This window comes from Aquarana catesbeiana, linkage group LG06, assembly GCF_042186555.1.
Source record: "Aquarana catesbeiana isolate 2022-GZ linkage group LG06, ASM4218655v1, whole genome shotgun sequence".
Taxonomy (NCBI): domain Eukaryota; kingdom Metazoa; phylum Chordata; class Amphibia; order Anura; family Ranidae; genus Aquarana; species Aquarana catesbeiana.
In genome coordinates this window covers 65,207,316-65,227,903 of record NC_133329.1, presented here as the reverse complement: position 1 = coordinate 65,227,903, position 20,588 = coordinate 65,207,316, and the positions used below count along the sequence as shown (strand labels likewise).

Genomic DNA, 20,588 nt, shown 5'->3' with positions numbered 1-20,588 from the left:
AAACAAGTCCAAATGTTTAAAAGATAAAACATCTCAAATAAAAAGTCCATTCAGTGCAGGTCCACACAAAGGGTGTTTAGGGGGGTCCTTCACCAAGAAGAAAAGTTCACACTGACCCTTACCCCAAATGGTGGACTACTTAATCGAAAGCAGTCAAATGCGCTTGAAAGATACTCTGCTCCAACTCTCCATACATGTGAGATGACAGATCACTTAAGAACAGACACGTATATTAAAAAAATGAATGCAGCCATCACATCTAAGAACTGGTAACCCCAGACTATCTGGCACCTCTTATACCTACTCTGAGCGATATTGAGTTGTGTATCGACAGGGCACATCGAATACCCAAACCTAAGTTCCTCCCTGACACTGCTCTGAGGGACACTTTGACACGTATACACTATTTCCATGTCAAAGATCGGGGTTTTGGTGGCTGCCAAACAAAATCCAGTTGTAACAGACTATTTCACTGGCATCTCTCTATATACAGATATCTCTCAGCAGACTGCTCTCAATCCAAAGAAGCTCTCTTCATTAACTAAGGTCTTGCAAAACAACAATGTCACTTATAGATCGGGTTTCCCTACTAAATTGTTTGTTACGTGGGATGGTAAAACGGTCCCCATCTAGTGTGGAAAATGGTGTTCAAATTTGCAAGCAATGGCAACTGCTCCCCATGGCTGCTCAATCCCCTGCTTCATCTTCTCCACAGAAACTGGAAATAGAATAGACCTAAGCAAACTTTTTTCCTGGCATTTAAGCCTCTCCCCTAACACCGCAAACCTGTTTTAAAGTGGATGTAAACCCGATTCATGAAATTTGAGCTGGGCACATAGATCTGTAGTGTTTTCTTAGCTCTCTCCAAAGCTCTAAGTCCCGTGTCTTTCTCCTGCTCTGTTCTTCTGTTATCAGCATCATAATTTCTAACAAGTTCTCTGTCAACTGAGATAAAACCAGGCTGAATTTTGTGTCAGGGTGGGTGCTATAAACAGATTATCAGAGAGCTAGTCAATTCACAGCACAGCTCTGCAAGTCTCTGCCTATGAGGAGGGGGGGGGGTGTGGCTTTCCTCCAATCATTCACAGAATGGAACAGGAAGGGAAAACTCATACAGGATGTGCACTTTCTAAACAGTATATAAAGCTGAAGACAGCAGATATACTGTACAGGTAAAACTTATGTACGTAGGGGGATTTTTTTTTCATCTGTGTATCATCTGAGGCTTTTCACTTCACTGGGTATATGTGAGGATTTATATCCACTTTAATGAAGCTCATTGGCCTCCTATGCCTGTTTAGTGCCTTGCACTTTAAGTTTTGATCTATCCCCCCACAATACCACAGTCTTCTTGGACTCTCCCATTCAACAGCTATCCAATCTCTGTGTCCAAGAACTTTCTATCGTAGAATAGTGGCCTTAAAAATTATACTCCTCCTAAAAATCGCTCTATTTATTCCGGACTCCTTTAATGCCTCTTCCAAAGCCTTTCTCTAAAAAGTCAAAAAACTCTAAACTCTTCTATATTTGGAGCCACTAGCCTCCTAGATGCTCTCTTTAGATCATGCTAAACCATGGGAAAAATGGAGCTATGGGCTTACCTAATGTTACGATTTACTATAAGGCTTGTGTATTAGACCAACTTAAGTATTGGGGGAACCCTCCTAGACTCAAAATATGGGCACATATTGGAAGCTACATGGAAGCTACAACCATTCCATATGGTGTTCCTAAATCTGCCCTTACTGCCCTAAAATTGCGAGCACCTTGATTTACCTCTACAGCTTTAACTGTCACAGCATCCCTTAAGATTTCCCTCCCCTCCTTGGTCGTTATACAAACTAGCTGTTCCCATAAAGGTTTTACATCACTTCATCCCGCACATTGACCGATACTATTGACAATGTATGGGCAACGTATGGGCATTACCTTTCTTATGGGCATTACCCTTCTTGCTGACCTATATGACAATTGCTCCCTCCACACATTCGAAAACATAAACTGTGATTACCAGCTACCTTCCTCTGGTCACTTTACTTATTTAAGGATTCGATCTTAATTGGCCGGAAAGGGAAAATCAGGAAGACAATTACGAATATTATTCGCTATTGTCGCACAACTGGGTGGGCTCAGGGTGCTGTGCTCTGTGCCCAGACCCACCCTTTTTTGAAGCCAATTAAAGCCTCCGGCTCTAATCATGTGCTTCTAAAAATAAAAAAAACCCATTGAAATTCATGCGTCAGGCACACTGCGTGTAGATTAGGGGCCGGGCGCAAGGATTAGTGGGGCTGCACCCCTGGACCCCTTATGGACGGGCCACCACTGCTCCTGACCCTTCACTGGCCATCCTCCATTTATGTATCCACAACTTTTACCACTATACAGTTCTGTGGATAATAGTCTTTGTACCCACTCAACTCACAGTATTATTGTGACTGGTATTGTTCTTGTTCGTGTTCATCCTTCTCCTCTCCTGGTTCCTTCCCCTGTGTCTCCCCTCCCCCTTCTCTTCACCTACTATTCCCTGCCATCTTTGCTCACCCCCCCCACACACACACACACACACACACACACACACTGACACTCTCCGTCCACTCTTCTTTCCTTTCTCCGCTCTCTATGTATTACTATATTGTTGGATTCTTATACCTTTACACCTGAAGTAACAATGTTTAGTGCATCTACTTGTAAGATTTCTCATTGTTGATCTGCAATCTCTCTGTCATTTACTGTATTTTTCATTTGTTGTCCTTACTTTAAGCTTCCAATAAAAAACCATTGAGAAAAAGGTTCAGATTCCCTTCATTTAGATTTTTTCCCACTGTGGCATCTCCCTCCATTATAGTCAACCAAAAATAGATCTATATGATTTCCTGTGGCTTCAACAGTTTTTGTTGCGCAGATATACATTAGAGAGATGTGGGAGAAGAAATTGAACAAGTTGGAACCTCTAATTACTTTTTTTTTCCTCCCGTAAACTGTACTGGAGGCACCTACATCATGTCTTCCCTATGACTTTCCCTTTCTACAGCCGCAAGATAATGGTTGCACAATACAACTTTTGAGTTTAGTATAAAGTCTTGGTGGCTGGCATAGAGACATATTGGTGATCATATTTTGCATGCATGTCCAGAATTGTCTATGTAGGCCTTTATTCTTTATTGCAACTTCCACCGCAGAAGATTGGGATGCTCTTATTTGTGTGGTATATTTAGCACAGGCCTATGTAAGAATGGCATAGATTTGATCTGCATTGGTGGTTCCTCATTTCATAATAGATTGCTTGCTGTTCCGTATTACTCTCTATTGACTATACAGAAAGACCCCCTTTTCACAGCACCAGTATTTTTTTATATGGATTCTGACTGAAAAGTCTCTATATTTGTTTGTGATAACCTCATGTAACTCACCAGAGACTCTGATAGATAGATCCTTATATCCCGGTGTGTCCAGAGATTCATGTTCCCAGGTCACTCGTACTCTGAATTCTGGATCCTTCAGGAGCTCCTCGGGAATTGTGACCTCGCTGCAGACACTATAGGTTCCATCAGGGATATCTGTGAATGTCTCTGTGGATGACAAGGATTCTTGTGGCTCCCCCACTCCAGGTGTCCACCCGATTGTGATGTATTTAGGGTAAAATTTCTCCAGAGTGACCAAATACTTCAACTCCCCAGAGACAATTAAACTTCGTGATATTGGCTGTAAGATCTGAGGCTTAGCTAAAAAGTTTTAAATAAAACATAAATGGTATGAGAAAGATATTATTGACATGGAGAATGTAAGTTACCTAGAAAATATTGAAAAAAGTTTGAGACATATCATGCAGAGCCTAGCACCACATCCAATTATATAAGCACAGAAAAGAAGAAAAAGTTAAGAACGAAGGTTGCCACTGTAATCCCAAAAGGAAAGAAAATGGTCTTGTGTTTATGGTAAAGTATCAAAATGTATTACATCACATTTAAACATGGTACACTGTCCCAAATATATATATATATATATATATATAGGGAGGCTGAAAATGGTAAACAGCATAGAGTGGCAACGCCCTTTGTACAAAAATCCAAGGGAAAGTTTGCACTGCATTTGGAGATTTCATAATTTGCCATGTCACGAATGTTAATTCTCCATTACAAACGCTAGTTTACAAGAATGACAGCTTCTGGCTCGTCCTTGCTTCCGAGCATGCGTGTTTGTACTTTGGACTTTTGTGCGACGGACTTGTGTACACACGATCGGAAAATCCGACAACACACATTTGTCCGCGGAAAATTTGAAAACCTAATAGCCAACATTTGTCCGCGGAAAGTCCGACAACAATTGTCCAATGGAGCATATACACAGTCGGATTTACTGACAACAGCCTGTTAGCGAACATTTCCCGTCCGATTGTGTGTATGAGGCTCTAGAGTGCAGCAGCTTGTATGTAAGATTCGTATCTGCCTGTGTATGCTCAGCCAGCTGGATTGGAGAGGAGTCTCCCCCTTCTAGTGGTGGTCAGAGGTAGTGTGGGCTGTGAAAGTGTATCACGTCCAGTCTTAAGCCCCATACACACGATAGGACTTTGTACAAACTTTCCCTTGGATTTTTGTACAAAGGGCATTGCCCAAAAGTTTGTCTTGCATACAGACGACAGGACTTTTCCAGCCAACTTTCACCATATCACGTGGTTTTTCAGCTCTTTACCACCACCCTTTGGTCAACTTCTGTATTGTTGTCTGATATTGTGTCAATCTCGCCACTTTTATTGGCAAGATTGACACCTTGCGAGCCAGGTTCACACTGGTGCAGGGATCCGACTTGGATCCCCGCCAATGCCAGGCACTGTTTGGTATAAATCCTGAGGGGGAATGCCGCGCCAAATTTTAAATAAAAAAACGGCATGTGTTCCCCTCCAGGGGCATACCAGGCCCTTAGGTCTGGTATGGATATTAAGGGGAACCCCCTACGCCAAAAAAAAATGGCGTTGAGGTCCCCCCAAATCCATACCAGACCCTTATCAGAGCACGCAGCCCGGCCGGTCAGGAAAGGGGGTGGGGACGAGCGAGCGCCCCCCCCGAGCCGTACCAGGCTGCATGCCCTCAACATGGGGGGGTGGGTGCTTTTGGGGGAGGGGGGCTCCCTGCGGGTCCCCCTCACCCCAAAGCACCTTGTCCCCATGTTGATGAGAACAAGGGCCTCTTCCCGACAACCCTGGTCGTAGGTTGTCAGGGTCTGCGGGCGGGGGGCTTATCAGAATCCGGGAGCCCCCTTTAATAAGGGGGCCCCCAGATCCCAGCCCCCCACCCTATGTGAATGAGTATGGGGTATATTGTACCCCTACCCATTCACCTAGGGGAAAAAAGTGTCAATAAAAAACACAGTACACAGGTTTTTAAAGTAATTTATTAGGCATCTTGGGGGTCTTCTTCCGACTTCGAGGGTCTTCTTCTGACTTCGGGGGTCTCTCCGGCGTCTTCTCCCGGTGTCCGGATCTTCTGCCGGCTCCACCGCTATCTTCTGCCGCTCTTTTGCAATCGGTGGCCCAGACTTCTGGATTGTCTTCTTCCCTCTTCTCTTCCAGAGATGTTGACACGACGCTCTCTCCAGCTGGAATGCTCTCTGAGCGCTCCGCAACAGACTTATATAGGCGGTGACCCAGCCCCCTTGTGAGGTCACAGTCCCAGCATGCCCAGGGACTGTGACATCACAAGGGGGCGGGGTCACCGCCTATATAAGTCTGTTGCGGAGCGCTCAGAGAGCATTCCAGCTGGAGAGAGCGTTGTGTCAACATCTATAGAAGAGAAGAGGGAAGAAGACGATCCAGAAGTCCGGGCCACCACTTGCAAAAGAGCGGCAGAAGATAGCGGTGGAGCCGGCAGAAGATCCGGACACCAGGAGAAGACGCCGGAGAGACCCCCGAAGTCGGAAGAGGACCCCCGAAGTTGGAAGAAGACCCCGGAGCTGCCTAATAAATTACTTTAAAAACCTGTGTACTATGTTTTTTTACTGACACTTTTTTCCCTAGGTGAATGGGTAGGGGTACGATGTACCCCATACTCATTCACATAGGGTGGGGGGCCGGGATCTGGGGCCCCCTTATTAAAGGGGGCTCCCGGATTCCGATAAGCCCCCCACCCGCAGACCCCGACAACCAATAGCCAGGGTTGTCGGGAAGAGGCCCTTGTCCTCATCAACATGGGGACAAGGTGCTTTGGGGTGGGGGGGCTGCAGGATGCCCCCTCCCCCAAAGCACCTACCCCCCCTGTTGAGGGCATGCGGCCTGGTACGGCTCAGGAGGGGGGCGCTCGCTCGTCCCCACCCCCCTTCCTGACCGGCCGGGCTGCGTGCTCGGATAAGGGTCTGGTATGGATTTTGGGGGGACCCCCACGCCGTTTTTTTGGGCGTAGGGGGTTCCCCTTAAAATCCATACCAGACCGAAGGGCCTGGTATTCACCCTCAGAGGGGAATTCCCTCTCGTGCCTGCCGCAGTTTTTTCCTATTGCAAACATTCTCACAGCTGCGTACTGTAGTTTGTACAGAAGTCAGACGGCTTTGTGTACACATGATCGGACTTTGCTCCATCGGACTTTTGTCCGTTCGCACAGCCAACAAAAGTCCGATGGAAACAGAAAAAGTTTGTCCGATGGAGCGTACACACGGTCGGATGTTGCTCCAAAACAGCTAATTTGCATGTTTGTTGTCAAAAAGTCAGATCGTGTGTACGGCCCTTTACTGATCAGAATAAGTTCCCCTTTATTCCCTCCTAGCATAGTCAAGGACCACACCCCACTTAGCTAGCCGCCACAGGAGTGCGTTTCCGTGACACCATGGTAAATAATTTTGTTGTTTCTGACACTACCCCATATAAAATAAGAGGTACAAGTAGTGAACATTGGTGATCATACGGTATTTTTCCTGTATTAATGCTATGAAACACTTAATACACAACAATAAACACAAGCCTTGGATGTAATAATAGAGACTCCTCACCATAAATATCTCTGCAGTGAAATGATTTCTCTTTCTTCTTGTTCCCACAGCTATATCTACAGATGAAGGTCACATCTTTGTGATTGGTCACACTGGGTCTGAACTTCAGTAAAGATGTGAAGTTTGGTCCCTCTCTGCATGATATGACCCCATAATGTGTGTCCATCAGTCTCTCCTCTTCCTCCTTATCTCCTCCATGGTACTCTGGGATCTCATAGACTTGTCCTCCTCTCTTCTCCAGCCAAGTCACACTCGTGTTCTCTGGGAATTTGGTAGCTCTACAGGAAAGTGAAGCTTCTTCTCCAGCAATCAGCTTAGTAGGACCTACAATGTCCATTAATGTGAACGTTCCCTCATCTGCAAATTCATTGATTAAGAATGTGCTCAGTTATTTGTTCCATTACAGGATAATTTCAACTCCGTGTCATGTTTTCAACATTTACAAACTTGACCAAAACTATTATAACATATTATTTAAAATTGATAATTAACCGCTTCCTGCCTGGCCTATTATAATATGACGGCCAGACGGTAGCTCTCTTGTTCTGGATGGATGTTATATGACATGGATCACGCCTCGTGAGCAGCAGATCACATGAGCACAAGCACGGACATTTTCAGTGCTGCATACCAAAGGAATTCGAAAGAGTATCTACTAAATGTATATGTAGCGCTATCCACGCAGGAGCCGCTTGAATTTTTGTTTGCCTGGGTCTCCCACTGATTAAAGAGGTTGTAAACCTCAAAAGCCCCCCCCCCCCCTAAAAAAAACCCTGCAAGACAAAGGCATAATGAGCTAGTATGCGTTGCATATTAGCTCATTATGAATTACTTACCTTAGAATGATGCCCTGGATTGGCACCGGCACACCGCTCACAAGGCCGACATGTTTCCCGGAGTTAATTCCGGGTTCGCATGCTTAACCGGAGCCGTGATTACGTCACTACTGCGCACGTGCGCGGGTACGGCACGGGCCCTGAAGAAATGGCACGAGCGCGCCATTCGTTCAGTGCGCATGCGCTGATGACGTTTGACGGCAGCTTATCTAGTAAATGTCTCCTAAACTGTGCAAGTTTAGGAGATATTTACTGTACCTATAGGTAAGCCTTATTATAGGTAGGTAGGTAAAATTAAAGAGGAAGACTTTACTTCCTCTTTAATCTGCAGCCAGTCACAGGGTATTTTCTACACACAGCCAGGTGAACACACTCTTCCACTCGTTGTCTCCAATAACCTGTCTAGGGGATGTGGTTTTTTTTGTTTTATTTGGAGAACTTGGATAGGAGAAGGGATTTAGTAGGATACTCCCAATTTAATTATTCACATACAGGGACAGCTTTCTCAATAGAACTGTGTATCAGACTGTCAGTAGAACTACCCTGTTTTCCTCAAAATAAAACCTAGCGTGATTGTCAGTGATGGCTGCAATATAAGCCCTACCCGCCAAATAAGCCCTACCCTGTTTCCCCCAAAATAAGCCCTACCCTGAAAATAAGACCTACAAGGACTTTAAAAAGGGCTTTTTTGGGGGGTAGGGCTTATATTGCAGCCATCACCGACAATCACGCTAGGTCTTATTTTTCAGGGAAACAGGGTATGCAGCAGGCTGTACAGAATAGAGCAAGTCCCTTTGTAACAGAAGGAATTTAGTGGACTTTGTTTCTTCAAGAGACTGGCCATTGTCCCCTTTTAGCTTACATCCAGTATGCTGACTTCTAGCACCAAGAGGGAGATTTAGCAACACCAGTCTCTAGGATCCCTTTAGGGGGTCTGTACTCACAAGGCTCCTGAAGCACCAGTGGCAGCCTTCCTCAGTAGTACCATACAGGATCCAGGGACATTCGCCCTCAGTCAGCTCTCAGGAGAACCATGGGTTGCAGCTTCAATGTTTCAGGCCCTCAGGTTGCCCACCTGAGGTCATAGGGCAGCCTGTGCTGGGGAGAGGTGACAAGGTCCCCTCCCCAGCCTCACCTGGACCTCACCACTCTGAAGGAAGACTCAGAGCCCATGTGCTCATCAAATATACAGGATCTCACAGAAGTGAGTACACCCCTCACATTTTTGTAAATATTTTATTATACCTTTTCATGTGACAACACTGAAGAAATTACACTTTGCTACAATGTAAAGTAGTGAGTGTACAGCTTGTATAACAGTGTAAATTTTCTGTCCCCTCAAAATAACTCAACACACAGCAATTAATGTCTAAACCTCTGGCAACAAAAGTGAGTACACCCCTAAGTGAAAATGTCCAAAGTGGGCCCATTTAACAATTTTCCCTCCCCAGTGTCATGTGACTCGTTAGTGTTACAAGATCTCAGGTGTGAATGGGGAGCAGGTGTGTTAAATTTGGTGTTATCGCTCTAATTCTCTCATACTGGTCACTGGAAGTTCAACATAGCACCTCATGGCGAAGAATTAATTTTTGCTCTGCATAAAGATGACCTAGGCTATAAGAAGATTGTCAAGACCCTGAAACTGAGCTGCAGCACGGTGGCCAAGACCATACAGCAGTTTAACAGGACAGGTTCCACTCAGAACAGACCTCGCCTTGGTCCACCAAAGAAGTCGAGTGCACGTGCTCAGCGTCATATCCAGAGGTTGTCTTTGGGAAATAGACGTATGAGTGCTGCCAGCATTGCTGCAGAGGTTGAAGGGGTGGGGGGTCAGCCTGTCAGTGCTCAGACCATACGCCGCACACTGCATCAAATTGGTCTGCATGGCTGTCGTTCCAGAAGGAAGCCTCTTCTAAAGATGATGCACAAGAAAGCCCGCAAACAGTTTGCTGAAGTCAAGCATACCAAGGACATGTACTACTGGAACCATGTCCTGTGGTCTGATGATGACATAGATAAACTTATTTGGTTCAGATGGTGTCAAGTGTGTGTGGCGGCAACCAGGTGAGGAGAACAAAGACAAGTGTGTCTTGCCTACAGTCAAGCATGGTGGTGGGAGTGTCATGGTCTGGGGCTGCATGAGTGCTGTCGGCACTGGGGAGCTACAGTTCATTGAGGGAACCATGAATGCCAACATGTACTGTGACATACTGAAGTAGAGCATGGTCCCCTCCCTTCGGAAACTGGGCCTCAGAACAGTATTCCAACGTGATAACGACCCCAAATACACCTCCAAGACGACCTCTGCCTTGCATGCATTGGGACACATCCCCTTCAATTTTTGGCCAGGGCTGTACAGACATCCATGCTTTCATCTGCTTGATTTCCACCCACTGTCCAGTACATTCCATAGTTACTAGAGCACTGTTAAACTTCAAGACAGCATGAGCAGCACCAGAACACACTGAGCAGACTCTACTAAACAAGCACAGCTCTCTGTTAAGCAGACAGCACATACATTTACCTAATGTCTCTCTGTGAGGCAGAGAAACCAAAAACTATAATACACTCATCCTAGCACCTACCTAGGAGGGCGCTACATCTATTTTGCCATTTAGAAACTGTGTAGCCACTCAGAAAATGTGGATCCCCAATGCAGCATAATTTACACTAAAGCTGTCCGCCTATTAGGCCTCATACACAAATATATTACTTCTCCATCCCCGTTATATTAACCTCCCTGACGGTATTCCCGAGTGTGGCTCGGGGTGGATTTTCAGTACCAAAAGCGGTAACCCCGAGCCACACTCGGGATTGCATCGCAGGATCCAGGAACAGTTACTTACCTCGTCCCCAGGATCCTGCGATGTCTCCCTGATCTGTGTGCGAGCTTTGTCCTCTCCTCTTTGTCCTTTGTCCTGTCCAAAAAGTGAAACACACACAATACATACAGTACACTGTAATCTTACAGATTACAGTACTGTATCAAATAATTTCACATCCCTTTTGTCCCTAGTGGTTTGTCCAGTGCCCTGCATGCAGTTTTTATTACAAATACTGTTCTTTCTGCCTGGAAACTGGAGATTGTCCATAGCAACCAAAAAGTGTCCCTTTACATCAAAAGTGGTTTTAGACCAGCTAGAAAACAGCGATAGTAAATTAGAATCACTTGCAGAACTGAGTGATAGTGATTTGTGGGGAAATTCGTCATCAAACACTGAAAGTAATGACAGTGACAATTCTGAAACTGAGCAAATTTCAGTGCTTTTGATTGGATTACATTATTGAATAATTTTTATTATTATTATAATATTATTTGTTATAATTATTTATAGTTATTTATTATATTATAATTTATGATTTCGTGTTTCAAACTTTATCATACCTGGGCTGTCTACTAGACTCTGGTTTGGACAGATTTAAGTGTGTTATTCCTAAGAATTACAGGCCTACAATATAAAACGCCAAATTTCCATGCAAAACAATGTACCGCTTCAAAAATCTGAAATAATCATACCGCCAGGGAGGTTAAATCCCCAGTGCTTTTATGTGTCTCATACAGCCACCAATACAAGAGATTGGCTGTACACAGCCTGTACTTGTGTAAAGGCCAAAATGGTTCTAAATTAGCGCTTACACGCACATGTGTGTACAGCATATTTCACTGAACACAAAAGTGGCGCATTTAGGGAAATGCTGTGCATGCATGCGTTGATAAACATCAATGCAGATGCGATTGGCATTTATGCTAGTATGGCCACATATGATAGGGTGACCAGACAGTCCCCGGACTGAGAACACTGTCCCCGGAAGTCTATCCCTGGTTTTGTCCCCAGCAGGTATGGATGGTGCAAGGTGCAGGGCCAATCCTGGGCGGGTGCTGAGGCAGACGAGGGGCGCCAAAGCCAGTTGCATAGCAACGGGGGGGGGGGGGGGGGCAGTCCGCTCTGGGTGCCACACACTGGGGGGTGTCAGGCCGGGATCACCGAATCACCTGCTATCACACAAAGTCCTGCTTCCTGGTTAGGCTCCTTCTGGCGGCGGGTCCCTACCCCCCCGATAGACAGCACACTTGTCCAATGCCGGGACATGTGCTGGCTATCATAGGTAGGAGACGATCCAGGAGGTGGGACTTTGTGTGGTGGCAGGCACCCGACGATTCAAATTAAAGCTGTCACAGCGGGCGATGCCGGCTTGTGTGATGATCCGGCCAGCTCTCCTCTTCCTCTCTTCTGATGTCCTGCACTGGTGAGGCTCCATTGGTTTGGCACTGGTGAAGCTGCATAGATGGGCACTGGTGAGGCTTTATTGGATGGGCACTGGTGAGGCTGCATTGGCTGGGCACTGGTCAGACTGCATTTCTGGGCACTGGTCAGGCTGCATTGATGGGCACTCGTAAGGCTGCATGGATGGGCACTGGTGAGGCTGCATAGATGGGCACTGGTGAGTGGTGAAGCTGCATTGCTGGACACTTGTCAGGCTGCATTGATGGGCACTGGTAAGGCTGTATAGATGGGCACTGGTCAGGCTGCATAGATGAGCACTGGTGAGGCTGCATAGATGGGCAATGGTGAGGCTGCATAGATGGGCAATGGTGAGGCTGCATAGGTGGGCACTAGTCAGGCTGCATAGATGGGCACTAGTCAGGCTGCATAGATGGGCACTGGTCAGGCTGCATAGATGGGCACTGGTCAGGCTGCATAGATGGCACTGGTGAGGTTGCATTGCTGGGCACTGGTCAGGCTGCATTGATGGGCATTCGTGAAGCTGCATGGCTGGGCACAGGTGAGGCTGCAACAAAACAAATGGCCCCTGCCCCCACCTATAACTGGCCTTCACAGTGGTGAGGCTGCATAGATGGGCACTGGTGAGTGGTGAGGCTGCATTGCTGGACACTTGTCAGGCTGAATTGATGGGCACTGGTGAGGCTGCATAGATGGGTACTGGTAAGGCTGTATAGATGGACACTGGTCAGGCTGCATTGATGGGCACTGGTCAGGCAGCATAGATGGGCACTGGTGAGGCTGCATAGATGGGCACTGGTGAGGCTGCATAGATGGGCAATGGTGAGGCTGCATAGATGGGCAATGATGAGGCTGCATTGCTGGTAACTGGTGATGCTGCATAGATGGGCAGTGGTGAGGCTGCATAGATCAGCACTGGTCAGGCTGCATAGATGGGCACTGGTGAGGTTGCATTGCTGGGCACTGGTGAGGTTGTATTGCTGGGCACTGGTCAGGCTGCATTGATGGGCACTGGTGAGGCTACATTGCTGGGCAATGGTGAGGCTGCATTGCTGGTAACTGGTGATGCTGCATAGATGGGCAGTGGTGAGGCTGCATAGATCAGCACTGGTCAGGCTGCATAGATGGGCACTGGTGAGGTTGCATTGCTGGGCACTGGTGAGGTTGTATTGCTGGGCACTGGTCAGGCTGCATTGATGGGCACTGGTGAGGCTACATTGCTGGGCACTGGTCAGGCTGCATTGATGGGCACTGGTGAGGCTGCATAAATGGGCACTGGTGAGGCTGCATTGATGGGCACTGGTAAGGCTGCATAGATGGGCACAGCTGAGCCCTGCATTCTTTATGTAGCGCACTGCTGAGCCCTGCATTCTTTATGTAGCACACTCCTGAGCCCTGCATTCTTTATGTAGCGCACTCCTGAGCCCTGCATTCTTTATGTAGTACAGTCCTATTTAGCCCTGCATTCTTTATGTTGCGCGCTCCTTAGCCCTGCATTCTTTGTGTAGCACGCTCCTTAGCCTTGCATTCTTTAGGTAACGCACTCCTGAACTCTGCACACTCTTCATATCATTTGGTAGTCATATCTCAAAAAATTATAGAATTAATAAATATCTTTTTTTTATCTCATGGACAAAATGTGAGAAATAACGTATATCCTTCCATAAACACATACCACATACACTTAGGGTTGCCACCTTTTCTTCAAGCCAAACACAAACACTTGAGCGGCAGCATTTTTTTTGGGGGGGGGGGGATACGCTATAATGCCCTGTACACACGATAGGATTTTCCAATGGAAAATGTGTGATAGGACCTTGTTGTCGGAAATTCTGACCGTGTGTGGGCTCCATCACACATTTTCCATCGGAATTTCCGACACACAAAGTTTGAGAGCAGGCTATAAAATTTTCCGACAACAAAATCCGTTGTCAGAAATTCCGATCGTGTGTACACAAATCCGACGCACAAAGTGCCACGCATGCTCAGAATAAATTAAGAGGCAAAAGCTATTGGCTACTGCCCCGTTTATAGTCCCGACGTACGTGTTTTACTTCACCGCGTTTAGAACAATCGGATTTTCCGACAACTTTGTGTGACCGTCTGTATGCAAGACAAGTTTGAGCCAACATCCGTTGGAAAAAATCCATGGATTTTGTTGTCGGAATGTCTGATCAATGTCCGACCGTGTGTACGGGGGAATTAGGGTGTAAAAGACCTGGGACACTTTTGGTGGCCTAAAAGAATAGTAATGTGGTGCATAGCTCTCTGCAGCAAATGCACAAGTGCGTGTGGCTGAATTGTGAGTGTTCTGTACGGAATGCAGGAGTCAGATATGCTCTGGGGAGAAGGCTAGTACTAGCAGGGGGGTGGGGAGAGTTAGATATGTGCTAGGGGGCAGTGGCGTCTGGTGCTCAAATTTTTTGGGTGGCCGCAAACAAACTAAAAAATTCTGAAAAAAAACATTAATTGCAGCCTCACAGTGCCTCATAAAATGCAGCCACTGTGAATCATAAAATGCAGCCACTGTGCCCCATCAAATGCAGCCACTGTGCCCCATCAAATGCAGCCACTGTGCCCCATCAAATGCAGTCACTGTGCCCCATCAAATGCAGCCTCTGTGCCCCATCAAATGCAGCCTCTGTGCCCATCATATGCAGCCTGTGCCCATCATACAGCCACTGTGCCCATCATATGCAGCCTTTGTGCCAATCAAACAGCCTCTGTGCCCATCATATGCAGCCTGTGCCCATCATACAGCCACTGTGCCCATCATATGCAGCCTCTGTACCCATAAAATGCATCCTCTGTGCCCATCATATGCAGCCTCTGTGCCCATCATATGCAGCCTGTGCCTATCATACAGCCTCTGTGCCCATCATATGCAGCCTGTGCCTATCATACAGCCACTGTGCCCATCATATGCAGCCTCTGTGCCCATTATATGCAGCCTGTGCCGATATGTGCTGGGGGGGGTCAGATATGTGCTGGGGGGGAGTCAGATATGTGCTGGGGGGGGGTGCTTTGTGAGACAAGAGGGCCAGTGCAAGGGGGGGGGGGGGGTAGGGGGTAGGATATGTGCTGGGGGGTGCTTTGGGAAGGAAGAGAGATAGTGCAAGGAGAGGTTGTCAGATTACAAATACAATTCACACTTCTACTTCTTCACATCTTCCCCCTGCCAAAGCCCACCCCCCCCCCAGCACATATCCTCCTAACCCCTCAATCACTCCACATATTTTCTACCTTGTCCTCCTTTCCAGCCACTCTCTCCCCTTCCCTCCTCCATCTACAGAGCATAATAAAAACTTTCTATAGACCTGATATCAGCTGTCCCTGCTCCCCTCCTCCTCCTGTGTGTACAGAACAAAGAAGGAGGGGAGAAGCTTTGATACACTGACACTGTGCTCTGCTGAACCAAGCTGCTGTCAGGGAGAGGGGAGACATCAGATGTCACTCTTGGTGCAGTCCGTGTGAATGATGTGTCGGGGTCTGGGGCAACCCTACATACCCTACATACATTGCATATATAATTTGAGGAAAATATGCTTATAAAATAGTTTACCATCTGCTAATAAAAAAAAAATATGAACAAAAAAAATATGTCCCCTGATTTCATTTTAAAAATCTGGTCACCTTAACATGTGACCATTCAGTTTCATTGCCGGCTGTATGCAGCAAGCTTCCTGGGCCCAGGAAAGTGCTGACGATTTTAAGATGGAGATTTTACAAGCTGGTAATCATCTGTTTGTATGAGGCTTTATAGACATTCACACTTCCTAAGCTGGGAACTCCTTATCAGTGAGTGATCATAGAAAGACTAATGCCCCGTACACACGGTCGAACTTTGTTCGGACATTCCGACAACAAAATCCTAGGATTTTTTCCGACGGATGTTGGCTCAAACTTGTCTTGCATACACACGGTCACACAAAGTTGTCGGAAAATCCGATCGTTCTGAACGCGGTGACGTAAAACACGTACGTCGGGACTATAAACGGGGCAGTGGCCAATAGCTTTCATCTCTTTATTTATTCTGAGCATGCGTGGCACTTTGTCCGTCGGATTTGTGTACACACAATCGGAATTTCCGACAACGGATTTTGTTGTCGGAAAATTTTATCTCCTGCTCTCCAACTTTGTGTGTCGGAAAATCCGATGGAAAATGTCTGATGGAGCCCACACACGGTCGGAATTTCCGACAACACACTCCGATCGGACATTTTCCATCGGAAAATCCGACCGTGTGTACGGGGCATAAGGCTGGGTTCACACTAAATCGCAGAGACTCACAGCAAGAGTCCGGTGCGTCTCCATTCACCATTTCAGGTCTGATTTTAGCACAAATCTTTGGCTGAATTTGGACCTGAAATGGACCAAAAGACGCATAGGACTCCTGTGCAATTCGCACCAAAGCCGCTCCGGAGATATGTGAACCGGCTCCATGGAGAGCCATTCACAATCTCCTGTCATCTAAACTGGATGCGGGGAAACCCTCGGCCAATTCGCATAGGTGTGAACCCAGCCTCAATCCTGAGCATGGGAAAATTTACATTTAATTACTGACTGGCTCAAGGCTGAAATGAATATACAAGACAAAGTATAATTACTATTATTATTATTATACAGGATTTATATAGCGCCAACAGTTTGCGCATCGCTTTACAACATGAGGGCAGACAGTACAATTACAATACAAATCAATACAGGAGGGATCAGAATGCCCTGCTCATTAGAGCTGACAATCTAGAAATGTGCCTTTGTCAGCTTAAACATGCAATAAGGACACAGTATACATTGATATACAGTTCATACCCAATAGTACAACAATTTGCAGAGTTTTAATGTGTATTACCTTTTTTCCTGTATTTTTGCCACAAAAAAAATCCAATTCCAACTGCAAATATTATTATTAAAACCAGAATACAGACCACAGTGGCCATATTGGATGATGTTTCTATCTCTGTAAAAGATAATGAATAAAATAATAATAAGAAGGTGTTTTCTTAACATATCCTCTATATAGGGGTTCACATGACTTTGGTAGGGCTGAGCAACAGAGAGAAAATTGGAAGAGATGAAAGGGCAATCTCACCCGCACTTGTGAATTACCCAATATCCCAAACAAAAACACTAATACACCGGTGTTAGATTTGGAATATTTTGGCCACAGCATTATTTAGGGCCCACTTACACTTGCAGCAGAGGGACAGTAAAAAAAAGGCAGTTAAGGCACGTTTTTCAACCCCCAACACCCCCCCCTTCCTTAAACTGATTTACATCTGTGACAAAAATTGAACCCTCGTCATAATAGCGGTCAGCAGGGGCGTTGCTAGGTCTAAAAAAGATCTGGGGCTAGAGCCCATAGTAGTGAAGTAAAGAAAGTCATACACATGTATATAATATACGTGTGGGTGTACAGTATATATATCTCTGAGTGTGGATTCCCGCTTACATCAGGGTCCCCAGAGAGCCCCCCGCTTACATCAGGGTTCTCAGAGAGCACACCCCCCTTACATCAGTGTCCTCAGAGCCCCCATTACATCAGGGTCTCTAGAGAGCCTCCCTACTTACATGAGGGTCCCCAGAGCCTCCCTCATTACATCAGGGTCCCCAGAGCCCCCCTCATTGCATCAGGGTCCCCAGAGAGCCCACCCCCTCTTACATCGGTTTCCCCAGAACCCCCTTTACATCAGGGTCCCTAGAGAGCCTCCCTACTTACATCAGGGCCTCCAAAGCCCTCCTCATTACATCAGGGTCCCCAGAGCCCCCCTCATTACATCAGGGTCCCCAGAGCCCCCCTCATTACATCAGGGTCCGCAGAGATCCCACCCCCTTACATCGGGGTCCTCAGGGAGCCCACCCCCCTTACATCAGGGTCCCTAGAGAACCTTCCTACTTACATCAGGGTCCCCAGAGATCCCACCCCCCTTACATCAGGGTAACCAGAGCCCCCCTTACATCAGGGTCCCCAGAGAGCCCCAGGGCTCAGGAGTTGGCTACATAAACAATGCAGGGCTCAGCTGTGCCCATCTATGCAGCCTCCAGTGCCCAGCAATGCAGCCTCACCAGTGCCGAGCAGTGCACCCCCCCACTGCAGTGCCCTCTGTCCCCTGCACCCCACCACACACACTGTGTAAGTAGAACTCTTATCTTACACAGGTGTACAGCAAGCAGAGCATCTGAGATCGGCATCACAGAGCTGGATGGGGGCGGGAACTACAGAAGTTAACTTTTCACATTAACAAGCTGGTGATTGGTTGCTAGGATTGTCCAGCAACCAATCACCTGCTGTTTAATGAAAAAGTCAACTCCTGCGGTTCCCGCCACCATCCAGCCATGTGATACTGGGCGCTCGCCACTGTCCAATGAAGGGGACAAAATTTCCACGGGCCAGGTGCCCGCATTCAGCGGTGGCGGGCCGGGTGCCAACCCCTGCCCTAGAGACTCGGGGCTATGGGCCCCAGATTCGGGGCTATAGCCTCAATAGCCACCCCCTAGCAACGCCTATGGCGGTCAGTAATTCCATGGAATGTGACCTATTCAAGTGAATGGATCCATACTGCTACCACCCTGCAATCATAGGCATTGCATGCAGTTGCAGTGTGGTGCTACAACATTTACAGGGTTAAAATAGGCAGCGATGTATCACCTTCTCACTGCCTGTCAAATACCAGCGCAGATTGCTGTTTAGAGGGGTGGCAAGGACTGTCACACATCTAAACTTAGCCTTAAAGGGTTACTCCACTTTCAAAAAAAATAAAAAACAAACAAATATACAGTGGGGATGGAAAGTATTCAGACCCCCTTAAATTTTTCACTCTTTGTTATATTGCAGCCATTTGCTAAAATCATTTAAGTTCATTTTTTTCCTTTAATAATGTACACACAGCACCCCATATTGACAGAAAAACACAGAATTGTTGACATTTTTGCAGATTTATTAAAAAAGAAAAACTGAAATATCACATGGTCCTAAGTATTCAGACCTTTTGCTAGTATTTAGTAGAAGCCCCCTTTTGATCTAATACAGCCATGAGTCTTTTTGGGAAAGATGCAACAAGTTTTTCACACCTGGATTTGGGGATCCTCTGCCATTCCTCCTTGCAGATCCTCTCCAGTTCTGTCAGGTTGGATGGTAAACGTTGGTGGACGGCCATTTTTAGGTCTCTCCAGAGATGCTCAATTGGGTTTAAGTCAGGGCTCTGGCTGGGCCATTCAAGAACAGTCACGGAGTTGTTGTGAAGCCACTCCTTCGTTATTTTAGCTGTGTGCTTAGGGTCATTGTCTTGTTTGAAGGTAAACCTTTGGCTCAGTCTGAGGTCCTGAGCACTCTGGAGAAGGTTTTTGTCCAGGATATCCCTGTACTTGGGGGCATTCATCTTTCCCTCGATTGCAACCAGTCGTCCTGTCCCTGCAGCTGAAAAACACCCCCACAGCATGATGCTGCCACCACCATGCTTCACTGTTGGGACTGTATTGGACAGGTGATGAGCAGTACCTGGTTTTCTCCACACATTCCGCTTAGAATTAAGGCCAAAAAGTTCTATCTTGGTCTCATCAGACCAGAGAATCGTATTTCTCACCATCTTGGAGTCCTTCAGGTGTTTTTTTAGCAAACTCTATGTGGGCTTTCATGTGTCTTGCACTGAGGAGAGGCTTCCGTCGGGCCACTCTGCCATAAAGCCCCGACTGGTGGGGGGCTGCAGTGATGGTTGACTTTCTACAACTTTCTCCCATCTCCCGACTGCATCTCTGGAGCTCAGCCACAGTGATCTTTGGGTTCTTCTTTACCTCTCTCACCAAGGCTCTTCTCCCCCGATAGCTCAGTTTGGCTGGACGGCCAGCTCTAGGAAGGGTTCTGGTCGTCCCAAACGTCTTCCATTTAAGGATTATGGAGGCCACTGTGCTCTTAGAAACCTTAAGTGCAGCAGAAATTTTTTGTAACCTTGGCCAGATCTGTGCCTTGCCACAATTCTGTCTCTGAGCTCTTCAGGCAGTTCCTTTGACCTCATGATTCTCATTTGCTCTGACATGCACTGTGAGCTGTAAGGTCTTATATAGACAGGTGTGTGGCTTTCCTAATCAAGTGCAATCAGTATAATCAAACACAGCTGGACTCAAATGAAGGTGTAGAACCATCTAAAGGATGATCAGAAGAAATGGAGAGCACCTGAGTTAAATATATGAGTGTCACAGCAAAGGGTCTGAATACTTAGGACCATGTGATATTTCAGTTTTTCTTTTTTAATAAATCTGCAAAAATGTCAACAATTCTGTGTTTTTCTGTCAATATGGGGTGCTGTGTGTACATTAATAAGGAAAAAAAAAGGAACTTAAATGATTTTAGCAAATGGCTGCAATATAACAATGAGTGAAACATTTAAGGGGGTCTGAATACTTTCCATCCCCACTGTAAAAAATAGTGTAACAAATACAGTTGCTACAAAAGCCATGCTGTAATTTAATATAATTAAAAACTAGAAAAGGTACAATTTCTGGGGAAATTGTGAAAGTGTTCTTGCCTCTACAACTG

At 46.5% G+C, this 20,588-nt stretch overlaps 1 protein-coding gene across 4 annotated transcripts in view; it reads right to left on the bottom strand.

The window, feature by feature from the left end:
• Window positions 1-20,588, bottom strand: part of LOC141148571 (uncharacterized) — a 112,122-nt gene that overhangs the window by 50,714 nt on the left and 40,820 nt on the right. For all 4 annotated transcript variants that reach the window (XM_073636133.1, XM_073636131.1, XM_073636130.1 and 1 more), the window contains 3 exons: window positions 16,908-17,015; window positions 6,976-7,332; window positions 3,411-3,722 (listed from right to left, as the gene is read on the bottom strand). In XM_073636133.1, the coding sequence (XP_073492234.1) occupies window positions 3,411-3,722; window positions 6,976-7,332; window positions 16,908-17,015 (777 nt within the window). The remainder of the gene's footprint in view (window positions 1-3,410; window positions 3,723-6,975; window positions 7,333-16,907; window positions 17,016-20,588) is intronic.